We start from the raw sequence: 15,168 nt of genomic DNA, 5'->3' as shown, positions 1-15,168 counted from the left end.
GATCATCCATGTTTCTGCTTCTTTCCAGGGCATCTTTAACCCTTGTGTCTTAAAATCAGACTGGATTAGCAGAGAGAACTTTGAGCTGAATTTCCAGGATTAGAAATTACTTACTAGGTGTTTTGGGTAGTCTGAGGATTGTGTGCATGTCACATCTGTTCTTCTGAAGCCTGCATCAGTGCAGTTCAGCCAGAGGTACCTTTTATCCTCTCTTACAGTACCTGTCATCAGCAGTGCCAGTGTTATCTGTGTGATGGTGATGAAGCTCCCAATGCAAGAATCAACTTGGAGCGATTGATTGAAAAACATTGTCATTTCCTTCCATATAGTTCACTGAATTCTAGATTGCTGCTCCTGAGCTTGCTGGCATCCCTGTACAACAGATCATTTAAGTGTCCTGATTGTTTATATAGAGCAACTTTCCAGCTCTTTTGGGCTGGTTTTCCCTAATTATATTTTACAGTTGTGTTACGCAATACAGAAGCCACTTCAGGAGATCATTGCTTCAAGTATTGTTTGTGATGATCTTCCATTAAGCCACAAATAATTTTTGAACTGTAACACTTTAAAACAAGGTACAGTCTCCAGAGTGCAGAACCCCGGATTGGGATACTGGCCAGTGCTGTAGCTGAGGGAGCTGACTTTCTGCAGTGCCTCATAGATTTGATATTACTGTTCTTCTGTATTTTGCGTTGGATGAACCTATTAAATGTTTTTGTGTAATATAACTAATAAGGGGGAAAGAAGAGTTTCCTAAGGTCAAGGTCCAAGTAATACAGAATTACACTTGTGGAAACAGCCTCAAGTTGCACCAGGGTAGGTTTAGGTTTTGTATTAGGAATAATTTCTTCACCAGAAGGGTTGTCAGGCTTTGGAAGAGGCTTTCCAGGTAAGTGGTGAAGACATCATTCCAGAAGGTATTTAAAAAATGTATAGATGTGGCACAGAGGAATATGGTTTAGGGTGGGCTTGGCAGTGCTGGATTAAGGGTTGGACTCAATGGTCTTTGAGGTCTTGTCCAACCTAAATGACTTTGTAATTCTCAAATGAGTAGTGATGAATGCTGAGAAACAACATATATGGCAGAGGGTCAGATGCATTAGTTTGGTAAAGCCTCACAATGTTTTGGGAGTACTGGTCACTATTCCTTTAAGTCTTTTATCCCAATGCTTCCTCAAAATGAATACTCTTTGTACTTTGGGTTATACTTTGCTTTTCTCAGTAGTTTTTTTTTTTGATTGTGTCTGTATGGTTTCTGAAGTACATGTTGTATTTGAGATGCAGAAACAGCAACTTAGTATAATTTATATTTTCTAGTTTGTTTCTTCCTTTTCCTTGTGACTGTTGTTTTGTGTTGTTGTTTGACTGTGTCTGGGTTTTGAGCTGCTGATTTTTATTTTTTAGTTCTTTTAATAAAAAGCATTACAATGACTGGCTCATTTTTCATTCTGGAGTGGTAAATAACTTGGAGACTACCATTGTGCATGCATAGTTTTCTCTATTTTTCCTCTACAAATGTTCCTTTGTTTTTATTAATGCCTAATTTCTCATTCTGTCTTACCACAAAATGGCCAGCTGTTGTAAGTGGTCATAAGCAGCTATTTAGAGTCATGCCTAGGCTGAACATTTTGTAAGGGCTCTTGAGTGTGAAGCATTATTTCCTCTTACAAAACAAATTAGTTTTAACTCACATGATAGCTAGTTCTACTTGTCCTGTAGGGACATCACAATTTCTTAAGGACTGAGTGGGTTAGTGTTTGTGTTTGCATCCTCATTTGGATACAGGTTCCACTTGTTGAAACACATTTCCTTTTCTCAACATACACTTCTGAGGGTTTTAGTCCTTTTAGAAATTCCTCTCTGAAAACCATTTTCAACATGGTGTCATTTTGCTCATTCCAATGTGCCTTTTTAGTCTGTCTTTAGTAAGCATCTGCATTTTTATATTGGTTCTTTGAAACTAAATTCTGCTGTATCAGATTTTTTTCTGATTCCAGAAACATTTTAACACTTGAATAATTTTTAGTTACTCTTCAGAAACAATTTATCCTAGGAAGTTCATCTTTCTTCTGTTCTCTTTTTGTGCCAAGAAGCAATCACTTAAAATTTCTAAACTGATTAAACTGTATAGATTAAGTATATTTTCTTTTTGTACCTTAATGTTCATATGAAGATAAATTAATCATTAGCCTTTAATACACATTTCACCCTCATCTCAAGGATGTGAGTCATTATTACTGTCCTGATTTGGAGGCCAGTCATAAGATCCTAACTATGTTTTAATCCTGGACTGCAGTTTTGTACGTGAGGGGTTTTACAACTTATATGCAAGACTCTTCCTGTGGTTTGTTTATTCTTTTGCCCTGTGAACCTGATCTTTATATGTAGTTATCCTTTTTTTTAAAACAGGCAACTCAATTCAATTTTGTACTTTATTCATTTGATCTAAAATATTAAAATGGCTATAAAGTTACAAATTTAATATGAACCTGCTTGATTCTTTTCTGATACACTTCCCAGGTCTATAGAAAGTTGAAATGACCCACTTTCTAAAGACTAGCTTTTGTAGGCATTTCTTTGGGTAAATTTGTCCAAATGATCTATAACTGATTTCTCATCATGGTTAGCCGATGAGCCATTCATACATTTCCCTTCTTGTATCTGAAGTTAATTGAAATGCCCATGTGCAGAAATAGGTTCTGGTGCTGTTACTTCGTATGCAATTCTTTTCCTTATTATTTACAAGCAAAGTCTGTAGAATTGGAGAACAATGTAATCTGCACCTTGAAGGATATCTGAACAAATTGCTTTTGAAAAAAGCATGAAGGATATATGGCTTACAGATCCTATGCTCTGTAAACATAGATGATCTCAAGACTTGTGTTTCAAGCACCTATAAGCTCTTACTTTATTGAAAGTTTGTAGAACTAGTGTTTTGGCATGGCTACTTGGATATTGAACTCTTCTTTTACTAGAAATTAAAAATAAATATCCTGTTTTTACTGAATATGTCCTTCTAAATTAATGGTTCATCACATTCCTTCATTTAAAGCTTTTCATATTAGATATATGGTTCTAAAATACAATATTCTGATATTCAAATATCAGGGGGTTGTTTGTTTTTTGACTCATCCTTGGTTCCACTTTCTCTCACTTTGCTTTATATTGTTTGCCTGTTATAATAAATTAAAGAGCAACAGTGGTCTAGAATGGAGAAAGGTTAAAATATTATTATTTTTATACTCTAACTTTATCTTCGTTGAGTTAGTATCTGCTGTCTCATGATCAGAGCAGAAACTATGTCAGGAGAAACTCAGATTAGAAATAGGTCTTTAATGTTTTCTGCCCTTCTTTTCTCTTCTGGAGAAAACCAGTAAAGAGATAGAAGCATCATGGGTTATTATTCTTGCCGGCATCTCGATATGTCCTAACTTTTTTTCCTGCTTGGATAATTAAATTTTACACAAGATCATTAGTCTTGCAAGATGTTTCTCTTCTACTGTAACAGCTGGCTAGGGAGTTGGAGAAGCTAAATTGCTCCCCATGTTGGCATGGCCTCAGGTAGCTAGTAGCAAGAGGAAAAAAATCCAGTGGCCTATTTAGAAGATCAGAAAGAAGACTACTTCATAATATATGGAGGAATAACAGTTGCCCCTTTTAGAGAAGGTAAAATTACAGCAACAATGTCTTTTCTTATTGCAAAGAAAATTAAAGTAGAAAATGACATTTTATTTCTGGCAATCTGGTCTTTTCCCATTGGCAAGATTGGAATTCAAACTGGCTGCAGCAGACCTTAAAGATGTAGATTGTTTCATAGAAAAGATGGTGTGGTAATGACTACCAAAGGAAGGGATCCTCAATCAACTACTGTAATTGTGAAATTGTGGGTTTTATTTTACACTGTTATTAGCATAGTATGTATTTCTAAAAGTTGCAGATTTTCACTTTTATTGTTGTTGCCTTAGACTTAGCATTGTCAGGCTTGGACTTTTGTCAATATAGGGATATTTCTGAAGATCATTTAAGTTTCTTATGATACTTCTGCATTGTCTGTCTTGGTTAATTTGGCGATTTTTTGTTTTGGTTTGTTTTTATTTGTTCTTGTTTTTTTGTATTTCTTCAGATAAGTTTTACAGTAATGTTCAAATAGGTGTTTTGGCTCGCATGGAAAATATTTAGTCTTTTGCCTGCCATTTCCTAATTAATTTAAAGTTTAGACTGCCTTTTAAAAGAAAGAACTAAGTAGGCAAGGCTTTCTGCATTTAAAGTAAATTAGTTTCTCTTTATCATTCCCTTTTTTATTTAAATATTTCTCTTGATGCAGGCAATTAGGTGTGCAACTATATTAGCTTTTGACTGCATTTCCCTGGGAATTGTATTGTATCATTGCAGTTCCATTTTCTTGAACATATAAATCATGCAATTGGAATATATGTATGTGGGAAATATTAGTTATCCCCTGCATTACAGATCCTACATAATTACTAGGTGTAAGTTATTTCTGATGTGCCTCTCATGCCCCTCAACTTGAATCTCTTAAATATCTCTGTTGTACTTTTTTTAAAATTTTCTGGAAAATAGTGTTAATATTATTGATAGTATATCCTAAAAGTGTGCTCTTGAACTTTGATTTAGTTGAGGAGCTTTTGATGCTGAATTGTTTGCAGTCTATCAGTTACTTTCGTTTGTGTTAATTTGCAAATCATACCAATAACTTCTGAGAAACTTTAGGGCTTTGTAATCGCTATTCCATACTCCTTATGAAAAAGAGGGTTAGTACAGGTTGTAGTTATTTACTTTTTGTAGCAGCTTGGCAATGTTATGTGTCAATTAGCAGTTATTTCACACTTTCTGTTAAGTAATTCACAGCTGAATTCCTAGGACAGTGTCGTAGTTGGTAGTAGGGCAATTTCCACCTGCATTTGGGAAGAGTGGTTGCTTTTTAAGTGACACGTCTTGTTGAAAATTTCTAATATGTTCCAGTCAAGTAAAAGTGTCAAACTGATTTCATTTGCCATCTCTTAGCAATTTGGTGTTCTCTGATGTTACAGTGCAGCACGTGTGTGTCAGCACAGCACATGACATCTGTCTGGTGCTGTTACTGGTTGTGATGCAAAAGTGAGGCTACATAAGTAACTAAATAAAGTACTGAGTCATTCAGTGCCTGAATGTAAGTGTATTTTGAAAAAAGTCGTACCTCGCTGAGGTCATACAGTTCCCAATGTTCAACACTTCTTGTCTGTTGGGAAATAATTGGTAATTTCTGCATTTTCCCATATGTGTGTGGTTTTAATGAGAAGGAATTTCTTCTAAACTAAAATACAATTAACTATGAAAACTTTGTATATGTGTTTCTTGTTTCTTAACAGCGCAACTTGGAGACTATAATGCTTCAATGCATTGCTCAGGATATCTTTCAAATTACAACTTCATACCAGAGCAGAACAAAGATTTTCTTACCAAAGTAGAAACGCTACATGAGCAACACAGGTAATGTGAACTTTTAGTTCTCTCTCATCTCTTGAGCTTTTAAAGAAAAGAAAAAGATGTCAAAAGGAAGACTCGATTTCTTAGTAGTTTCATTTCAACAGCCAGTTGTATTTTATGTAGCTGTTAAATGAAATACTTGGGTTTATCATAGAGATGCTAGTTTAATTATGGTCAGAGTATGATGCTAATGTATTGAAACATTTAAATAAATTTCTAGTTATAACCTCCAGGAGGTTAGTTAGCCTTAAATATTATTGAAGTCAGCAATCTAGAACACTATACTAGATGTTTGAGGAGTTTGCTGCATGAAGAACATTTGATCATTTTTCAAATTCTACAGATTTTTTTTGTCTATATATGTGGGAAAAACTCCAAGAAATGCCATAGCCATAAACCACTTCAATTAACTTTGTGCTTTCGTTCCCCTCTCCTGAGTGTAATACAAAGGCTGCAACAGATTATTCCAGTCAGTGCGCTGCTAATTATTTTTTCTGACCCTCCTGATTTGTCTCTTGTAAGACTGCAGCTTTGGAATTAGTGGTGTTGATCAGATACTTGCAAGCGGAATGCAAATATACCAATCTAAGAAATTGTCTGTGAGCAAATGAAATCCAAATCTCTGTAGACTTGTTTTCTTGTCTGTATCTTAACTGCAGCAGAGCTAATTCCCTGCTCTCTTAGTTTCTTTGATTTATACCCTGAAATGTTTCCATTTTCATGTCTTCCTAGTGTCCCTCAGCTGCCTTTTTCTCATCTTTCAATACTCTTTTTTTTCCTCTGGTTTCTTTGCTGCCAGTGGGTGTAGTGAGTAGTTCTGAACTTCACGTGTGGTCCCTAGGCATCCAGAGCAGTCCTTGTCATTTATAGGGCAAAAGAAGATAACCACTGAACTCTAAACTCCAGCTGTCCTTTCTGTTGGAGATACTAATCTGGGCTGCTTTCCAAACAGTTCATGTTCAAGCACACAATAGCTGATGCTTCTTTCTACTCCTTCCAAATTAATTTGCAGTTTCCAGTAGGCTCAGTCGTTTTTTGAGGGGAAGTTTTTAGAGAGGAATGAATAAACCTGCTTGTCTTTTGGAAGCAGTCACCTTAGAGACCAGTGAAGAAACTTTCTGAAGAGTTTTGGATTGGCTGGGTTGAGCTCAGGTATTTAGTGCTGTGGTAGCAAGAGATATAAAACTGCAGAGGAAAGATCAGAAGTAAGCATTGGTCCAGACTAAGGTGTGGTGGGGTCTGTTGGAAAGACTCCTTTCTTCTCTGTGTCCTTTCAGTGCTTTCAGTGATATCAGTGCTTTCCATGTCTTTGGGGTGAAGAAGCCTTGATGGTTGAGAAGTTTAACATCTGTATTGGAATTAACAGAGGTGTTGGTAATTGAAGGTCTGAATAAAAATACTGAGTAAATTGAACTTGAACATTTTTTTTTTATTGTTTTAACACATCTTTAGAAACTTAGCTATTAAGGCCAATTTACTTCAGAGTGCAAGGAGAGGCAGACAAATTGTTGTATATCCTGGCAGTATTTCTTACATACTCCTTTGGCATTCCTGTGTCTCAGACATGAATTTGACTAAGTCAGTGCCAAGAGCATACTTGGCAAGAATGGTTCTGGTGTTCACCAGAGCTGCTAGGAAGGAAAGATGGAAAGGAAGAGTTCATTTTTTTACCTTTGAGAGAACATTGTTCCTTTGGAATGAAATTTCTGCTAATCTGGATTAAAAAATATTGCTGTAAACCGTATAGGTTATCTGTAAGTTATTATAGCTTTGAAATTGGTATTCTTATATTACAGGGTTTCAAAGCCAACCCTATAAACATCTATCCTTTTTTCATTCTTTAGTGTCTATGCTTTGGGAAACTTTCACAAAGGAAAATAAAAAGGCCTGAATTGCTGAAATACACACATGAGAAGTTATGTTATGTCTTGTTATGTGCTGTAACTCAGTGCAAAGTTTTTGTTACCTAGATCTTATGTTGCTTTTCAAAATCTGAGGAAGTACTCCCTGAACAAGTCCATGTCGCACTGTTCAGTGGACAGTATGTAGCTGTTAAGAAAGCAGCTATTGTCACGTTGAATTTTTATAGCTTCAGAAATTTTCCTTTTATGTTCATCCCTAAATCCATGGGGGGATTTTTCTGTATATAGTTGCTTCTAATGTGGTTTTCCTGCTGTGTTTTGCTTAGTAACATAAGCAGCCTGAGATCTTAGGATGGAGATATTGTCCAAATTGGTAAGGTTTTCATAGTGCTTGCTAGATCCAGCCATCAGTTTGGAGAGAAGGATGCATTTGAAACTAAATAGGATTCTTGTATTCCACATGAGGTTCACTAGTCCTTGGGTATCAACAACTACAAAAATTGGAACATCAAGACCAGTTTCCTCTTGCCTGTTTATCTCACTGAATAATTACCATCTGCTTAGGGACCGGAAGGTTTCATTTCGCCTTTAATTGAGTAGGAGGGTGTAACAACAATGAGTAAAAAACCTAAGTCAGGTCTGAGATACTTGTTGGCCCTTCAAGACACAAGGCATGACTGGTCTAGTGTAGATGGAGTATACAAATTGAGAATTAAAATTTGCAGGCATATCTTGTTAGTGTGCAGCAGATGTTCTGAACAAAGTACTTGATCAAAATATTTAAAATTACAGCAATGTACCCTTGCAAACATATTCAGCATCCTTTTATAAAACAAAATGGCCATTTCACATTGGTTTGCTTCTATAATTTTCTGACACAGTGAAAGATAGAGGGTCTACTAATGTTTTTCAGAATCAAGCTGAAAATAGTAGACAATAGTACATGTAGATCCGAGAAACCAGTTTAGCTCAGTATTGTGATAAACTGAGCAGTTTTCTTCATTTTTGCTCTTTTTTCTTGATATTGTGCCATCCTCAAGCCATGCTGACCATGGCTTTCCAGTTCAAGGTAGCTTTGAGTTTTCTGCAACATGATGTAAGATTTCCTAGAGTGGCAGTTTCAGGGCATTGTATTTGGATGGCTTTGCATTTAAAAAGAGGGATATTAATTGGAAGTAATAGAGGCTGGAGTACTTAACGTAACTCAATATTATGTCAACTTTGTGCAGGTTGTACCTAAATTGCATTTGATTATGTGATTTTATGCATGTTGTTTTGGAAGCTTACCTAGCAAACAGTTGTTCTTACCTGTATTTATAGAAGCTTTCTTGAAGACGAGAAGGTCAAATGCTTTTATGATTTTAATGTCTTAGCTGCAGGAGAAAAAAATATTTTAGGACTTACAGATTTTAGGTTAACTCAGATGGCTTTTCCTTGTGAGTTTCATAACTTTAACTTTTAGTCTGTTCTCTCCCCTTTATTTTATTAGTGCATTTGTACTTCTTACCTTTCTTCTACATGACTACACTCTGAGAGACTATGAAATGCACAATATTTACAGATACAGCTTCCTATTAAAATGTCACATTTTATAGGGGAATTATTTCCTCATCTCTTTGAACATAACAGATAACAAAGATTTTTTCTAAAAATAGCTAGTCCAGAGTAATAAAATCACATATAATTGACCTAATTTTTTGGGAGTACTTTAGCAGGGCATTCACCAGTAAAGAAATTGTGGCACTACTTAATGTGGGGTTATTTCTGAGACACTGGACTTCAGCATTCTTCTGGTTTTATACATTTGCAATAAATATGATATAATATCTTTTACTGTTGACTTTTCTGTGGTTCATATTTATTATTTTTTCCCTTCTTCTAGTGGCCTCAAGCAATCTGAAGCAGAGTCCTGCTATATAAATATAGCAAGAACACTTGAATTCTATGGAGTGGAATTGCACAGTGGTAGAGTATGTTTACATTGTAATTTTTCCCTTGAAAAGTAAATTTATATGGGTTTTTTACATTAATTAATAGTAGTAAAAAAGAGTAATATTTAAGTGCTGACTTTATCATCTCTATTTTTAAGTAGAGGTGGATAATTTTTCAATAACTTATGTGTGACATAGCTGCTAGAATTTCAGCCAAATAAGCTAGAGTTTCTCAAAGTGTAATAAAGTATTTTTAAGATAAACTATTTGACTACTGCAATATATTTTGCTTAATAATTTTACAAAGGTTTCTGAGTGTCTTAGCATGAAAGAAAATGAAATGGTCTGTTTAGTGCTGTTAGTTGGCAGGTGTTTTAAGAGTTTAATTTCTCTGAATTTCTAGCACTAATTTCTTAAGTGTTAAGAATATAGAGGGTTTTTCTTGTTTAAATTCCTGTATTCCTGTATTCCAGGCTAAATCTAAGTATTTAACAGTGTGAGTGATGACCAGTAAAAATGTATTTGAACTCTTTCAGATATGGGGTGTTCATTGATAAGAAATGTGTCTTCGTATTTCACTGTCTACTACAATTTCATTTTTTGACCACACTATTCATCTGAAGTGAATCCCCAAAATGCTTTTTTATTTGCATCCTAGTGTACAAGTTACTATTAAGCACCTTTTGTGCTTCTGTGTAATAGTAAATTGTTTTTGTACAGGACTTGTAGTGTAAAAACCAAAGGAAGTGTACTACAGATAATTGGTTTTGTAGGTGAAGATGACTTCTAGTTTTCCTAACATTTTTTGAGGTTTGTTAATAATCCTGACACTAAGAGTTAGAATGAAAAATTGATAAATTTCTTTAATGATGAGGAAGGAATAGAATGAGTCATTTGCTTCCTTCAGCATATTTTCTTCTTGTTTTTCTTTATATTGCCACAAATAAGTGAGTGTTGCATTGAATTTCTAGAAATTCCTAAAATACTATGAAGCCACTATAATTACATTTATATTAATGAAATACAGTGATCAAAAGGTAGACACATAATAATGGATAAAAGTAGAAAGAAAAGGAAATTGTTAAATCTGACTTTGTATAGTCTGTCTATTAGGTCATCTGTCATCTTTCTACTTTGTTGAAGAAGCTCTTAGTGTTACACTTGAGATCACTATATGCACTTAACTTGATTGGATATTTTCCTTTTAACTTCTATTATAGCCTAGTATTTTGATAAGTCAGCTTGAGTGCTAAGACTTTCCACACTAGACTGTGACCATTCTCTTAATATTGACAGGATGTTGTTTCTGAAAGCTCTTCCAATTTCCATTATCCTTCCTGAGCTGCAGGCCACTGAACTGCATGCAGGGTGTCAGTAGTGGTTTTACCAGTGCCAGCAGTGATAATAGACTGGATTCAGACATTTTTAGCTAAATGAAATTTCACTGCAGACAATTTTGCTACTGTTTCCATTCAAAAAAATAGTTTTATCAAAATTCTTTTTTTTTTAAGGATGAAATATTTGAAGCGATCTGGTTTTTCTAGCCATTGAACTAGACATCTAGATGTTTAGAAGCTGCTAGGAAGGAAATAGAACCCAAACCAGAAAATATCATGCCACTTTTCAAATTGAGTTTCAATATCATTTGAATGTTGATCTTCATTTTTCCTCTCCCTTCCTTATCTCAGAGTAGGTAATGGAAAAAGAAAAGTACAGAGAAGGATAACAATCATGAATGTTTAAAGGAAAAGCCTTCTGTAGCAGGTGAACAGCATGGAGAAAGTGAATAGCCAACAAGATCTTCAGTCTACCCAAAAAGAGACAGGTTTAAGTAAAGGAACTTTTCCCACAATGCTGCAGTTGAACTGTAAGGGTTACTTCTGATTTAATGGATGCTCACGGTGAAATAGCTGTCAGGAGCAGTCAGGCAGTCACTGGAGTCCATTAAATATAAAATGAGCTTCTAAACCAGGAAATCCTCTACCTGTAAATGACCTGAAGCTGAGAAGGGAAGTCATTAGTCGGGGCGTAGTTGGTTGTCTCTGAAGTTTTGTCCTTCCAAAACATCAGTTGCAAGTCCCTGTTTGGATTGAATGCCATGAGGCAAACCTCTCAACCAACATGAGGTTGGTCTTGCTCCCTGTAAGAAGTTTACAGTGAAGGTTTATAAGCTGCTTCTTCAGAGGCTACTATGTCCTGCCCCTGCTTTGGCAGGGATGTTAACAGTGCCTCCTGATATCCCCCCCCCCCCACTACTGCTTTTAAATCATCCTTCCAATTTTGTCACATCCCAGTGCCTTGACAGATTTAGCAGGGGCTAATTAAACTGTGTCTCTGTGAAAGGCTTTATCTCTGTGGATTCTGATGATCTTGTTCCTCTTAGATTGTGTATGGCAGAAGAACCAGGTAACACTTGGGTTTTATACTAATGGCCCAAATAAGTTGGTGCTCCTGTACTGGTGGTTGAGAGTGGGATACTCTTGGATGATGTTTCTTGACAAGCAGATGGATATATAGTTTCCTTTTTTTTTTTTTTGTTTTATGATACAAAGCTAAATATTTAATATAAGTGTAAGCCTTTTTTTTAGCAACTTATTAAACACGCAACTTCATTCTGAGCTCAGTTTTCATCTGCAAACACGTCTGCTTTTCTTCTGATGAAAAATCTGAACTGCTAAAATATTAAAATATGCGATAGTATTAGGAGACTCAAGAGAGTGAATTCAATATCTTAAAACGATATTGATATTTCTTGAATTTCTAATCTCCTTTTAACTCTGGACCACTATCACCTCTGCTCAATAATTAATCTGCTGTTAACTTATCCTTCATTTCAAGATAGGAAATTTTTTGAATCAATATTATTTCCTTATCTACAAAAATCAAAATGGTAATTGTAAATTAAATCAAATATGAATCAGTACTTCACTACCTAGATGCCTGGCATGACAATTTTTTACAACTTTTTATTATTATCTTCTTCATGTTACATGTTTTTTAATACAAATATGCATGCTATTTCTTTCTTATGAAATTTAACAGCATGTTTTGAAAGTGAAATAACTGTACATCAGTATCATTTTTCTTTAAAGAGACCCTCTCTTTTTGCTATTCCAGCATCTGGTTTTGGTGTTTCTTAGGCCTAATACAAGAGAATTCATAATAACAAATAACATGGGAGCTTAGTGGTTTGGGCTAGTGCAGAGGAGGGTAAGGAATGAACTTTGTTCTGACAAAGCTTCTGGAGAAAATAGAGTAGTTTAGCCTAATTAATCCCCATCAAGTGTTTTAGATAATCCTTTGTTTCTACTTAATCATGTCGATTCTGAGGTTTTACTTTAAAAGCTGTTTTTTCTTCACAGTATTGATTTTTAAAAGCAGAAAGCTGGAGTGAGCTCAAAGTGCTAATAATACAATTTTCTACCCTGCTTTAGGGTGGCCGTATCATGGCAGAAACAACTAAAATGTAGGCACTTAATCTCCTGAATTCTTCTGTGTTTTTCCCAAGTATTAAAATACAGGGATGTCACTTCTGGATTCCTGTATTATGCTTTGCAAATTAGGTTGGACTTCACTCATTCATGGGCCTGTAACACACTTCTGTTCAACTGTTTTTAAAGGATTTATTGTAGACTTTCCACAGTATTGCCAGAGCACATGCTACCTGTTCTATTTTCCCGTACCTTACTAATATAAAGAACTTGGGGTTGGACGTGGAGAAAAGCCATATATTAATTGAGCCCAGAGTACCATCTAGAGGAGCAACTGTGCTACTGAAGGCTTTAAGAGAATCTGCTACCATTGGCTGTCCTTTAAAAACAATCTGAAACTGCTTTTGAGTCAAACCTGATATTTGAAACAATGGATTCTACTTACATGTGGATTTATGTATGCATTTAGGTCTGTTTAGAAATCTGTGTAATGACACATTAGTGTGTATTGATCATAAGAACTGGGAAGCCAAGATTTATAACTTCTTTAACATTGGTCTGGGTTTAGGCTCAAAATGACCATTCAGCATCCTCCTCTCTGCCTTTTTGGTTTGGGCTTTTTTTTAACTCAAATCTTTGCTTATATATTTTCTCTTGAGTATCTCAGTACCTAGAAAGGATTGTAAAATTCTGGGTTTTTTTTCTCCAGTTGCATGTGTTAAGCTAATGCACAGCTTTTGGTTTAGTTAATAATGGATTTTATTTACTGTATGAAATATTCATGTACATGTGAATTACTCCACCATATTTTCATGTGGGAAATTTTGGTCACCTCCTGTGCAGTCTTTCTTGGTAAGAGCTTTTAGGAAAAAGTAAGGAATTATTTCCTCTCTTTTTTTTAACAGCATGTCATCAGGCAATTTTTGTTCAGGTCCCAAAATTCTGTGACATTTACCTGACTAATCTTGGAAAGTATTTCAACTTCTTTCCTGAAATAATAAGGTTAGACTTGCAAATTTACTCTTGATGAAAACCTAAGGAACATCCAGGGTAGTAGGATGAACGTTACAACTTTTATGAATGAATAATATTTAGAATGTGTAATAGATAACATCAAAGGAAGGAGATGTGTAAAAATCAAAACTCAAAAATGTCATTGATTTTATTCCTGAAGTGTAGCAATTTAGGTATAGAAAGCTTGAAAATAAATTTATTAGTAGATAAATGTGAATGACACAAACTGCATCTGTGTTCTTACAGTATTTTTCTTTTTTAGGATCTCCATAATCTAGATCTTATGATTGGGATTGCATCCAGTGGAATTGCTGTATATAGAAAACTCATCTGTACAAGCTTCTATCCCTGGTAAATTCCTGTATTGTAAAGAAATATGTCCAGTTTTTTTCAATCTTACGTCCATTTGCTTTCTCATTTTTTCCAAAGAAGCCTACAATACACATATTTGTTCTTTATGGAATATTGTATTATTTTCTTGTGCTTAGATGAAAACAAAAACTTGCCTAGGCAAGTTTTTAAGACTTTTGAAGTCCTTGCACTGTGTGAAGTCTTGATCAAGTTAATTTACGTACAGGTATGAGTAGAGTATTAGGAGGACCTTGAGGTCTTAGAGATTTGCTGCTGTTGTGCCCAATAATATGTCTCTTTAAAAACAAATTAATCAGTATTGCTATTAAAGTTCAGCCCCTAATTCAGTCTGAATTAAGTTCAGTCTGAACTTTTTAACATGGCATTCAGCAAGAAGACACTTCTTGGAGTAGAAATGTAAAACGAGGTTTTTAGAGTTTCAGATTTTCAGGAAGTAAAATAATATAATTTAGACATTTTTAAATGTCATCAAATATGGGTGTATAACATTAACAAGCAGGTGAGAGACTTTCACATTATTCTCTGATACATAAAACATTAAAATGCATGATTGTGCTGTAGAAACTCACCTCTGCAAAGAAATAATGTGCACAGGAACTCTAATATGAATGACATGAGAAGTTACATAAGCTATAATTTTTTTATAAGTGCTTTTGGGCTTTATTAGTTATATCATACTAAAATTATAACCTGAATAAGAAATCATATGGAGGTCAGGCATTTCCTTATGGTTTTTGGATTGGATCAGAAAGAAATTTTTTCCAGTCTTTCTTTTTTAAACGAAGTATGAACTTTTTTTTTTTTTAATGCCTAATAAAACTATAGCTTTGTCATGTTATACATGAGTTCTTTGAATTTGTAACAATTGTCCTGGATAACTTTTTCAGTAAGATAGTACAGTGTTCTTAGTCGTGACAGAAAAATGCATTCCAGTGGTTTATACTTGCTTTTTGGCCCTTAATTATAAAAAAAAAACCAAAAGCTCCCTAGCTGTATTTTTAAATACTAGCGTCATCCCATTATTTCATTTATGAACCCAACCAAACAGCTATTTCCTATAGAAAAGCAATA

At 34.8% G+C, this 15,168-nt stretch overlaps 1 protein-coding gene across 6 annotated transcripts in view; it reads left to right on the top strand.

Moving 5' to 3' along the window:
- The window catches only part of PTPN3 (protein tyrosine phosphatase non-receptor type 3), a 123,040-nt gene that overhangs the window by 47,560 nt on the left and 60,312 nt on the right, over positions 1-15,168 (top strand). For all 6 annotated transcript variants that reach the window (XM_014264315.3, XM_074546544.1, XM_014264316.3 and 3 more), the window contains 3 exons: positions 5,370-5,490; positions 9,232-9,319; positions 13,988-14,076. In XM_014264315.3, the coding sequence (XP_014119790.2) occupies positions 5,370-5,490; positions 9,232-9,319; positions 13,988-14,076 (298 nt within the window). The remainder of the gene's footprint in view (positions 1-5,369; positions 5,491-9,231; positions 9,320-13,987; positions 14,077-15,168) is intronic.

The sequence above is a fragment of the Zonotrichia albicollis genome, chromosome 1, assembly GCF_047830755.1.
Source record: "Zonotrichia albicollis isolate bZonAlb1 chromosome 1, bZonAlb1.hap1, whole genome shotgun sequence".
In the NCBI taxonomy this organism is placed as follows: domain Eukaryota; kingdom Metazoa; phylum Chordata; class Aves; order Passeriformes; family Passerellidae; genus Zonotrichia; species Zonotrichia albicollis.
Note: the sequence above shows the minus strand (reverse complement) of the source record. Positions and strands in the feature narration are given on the sequence as shown.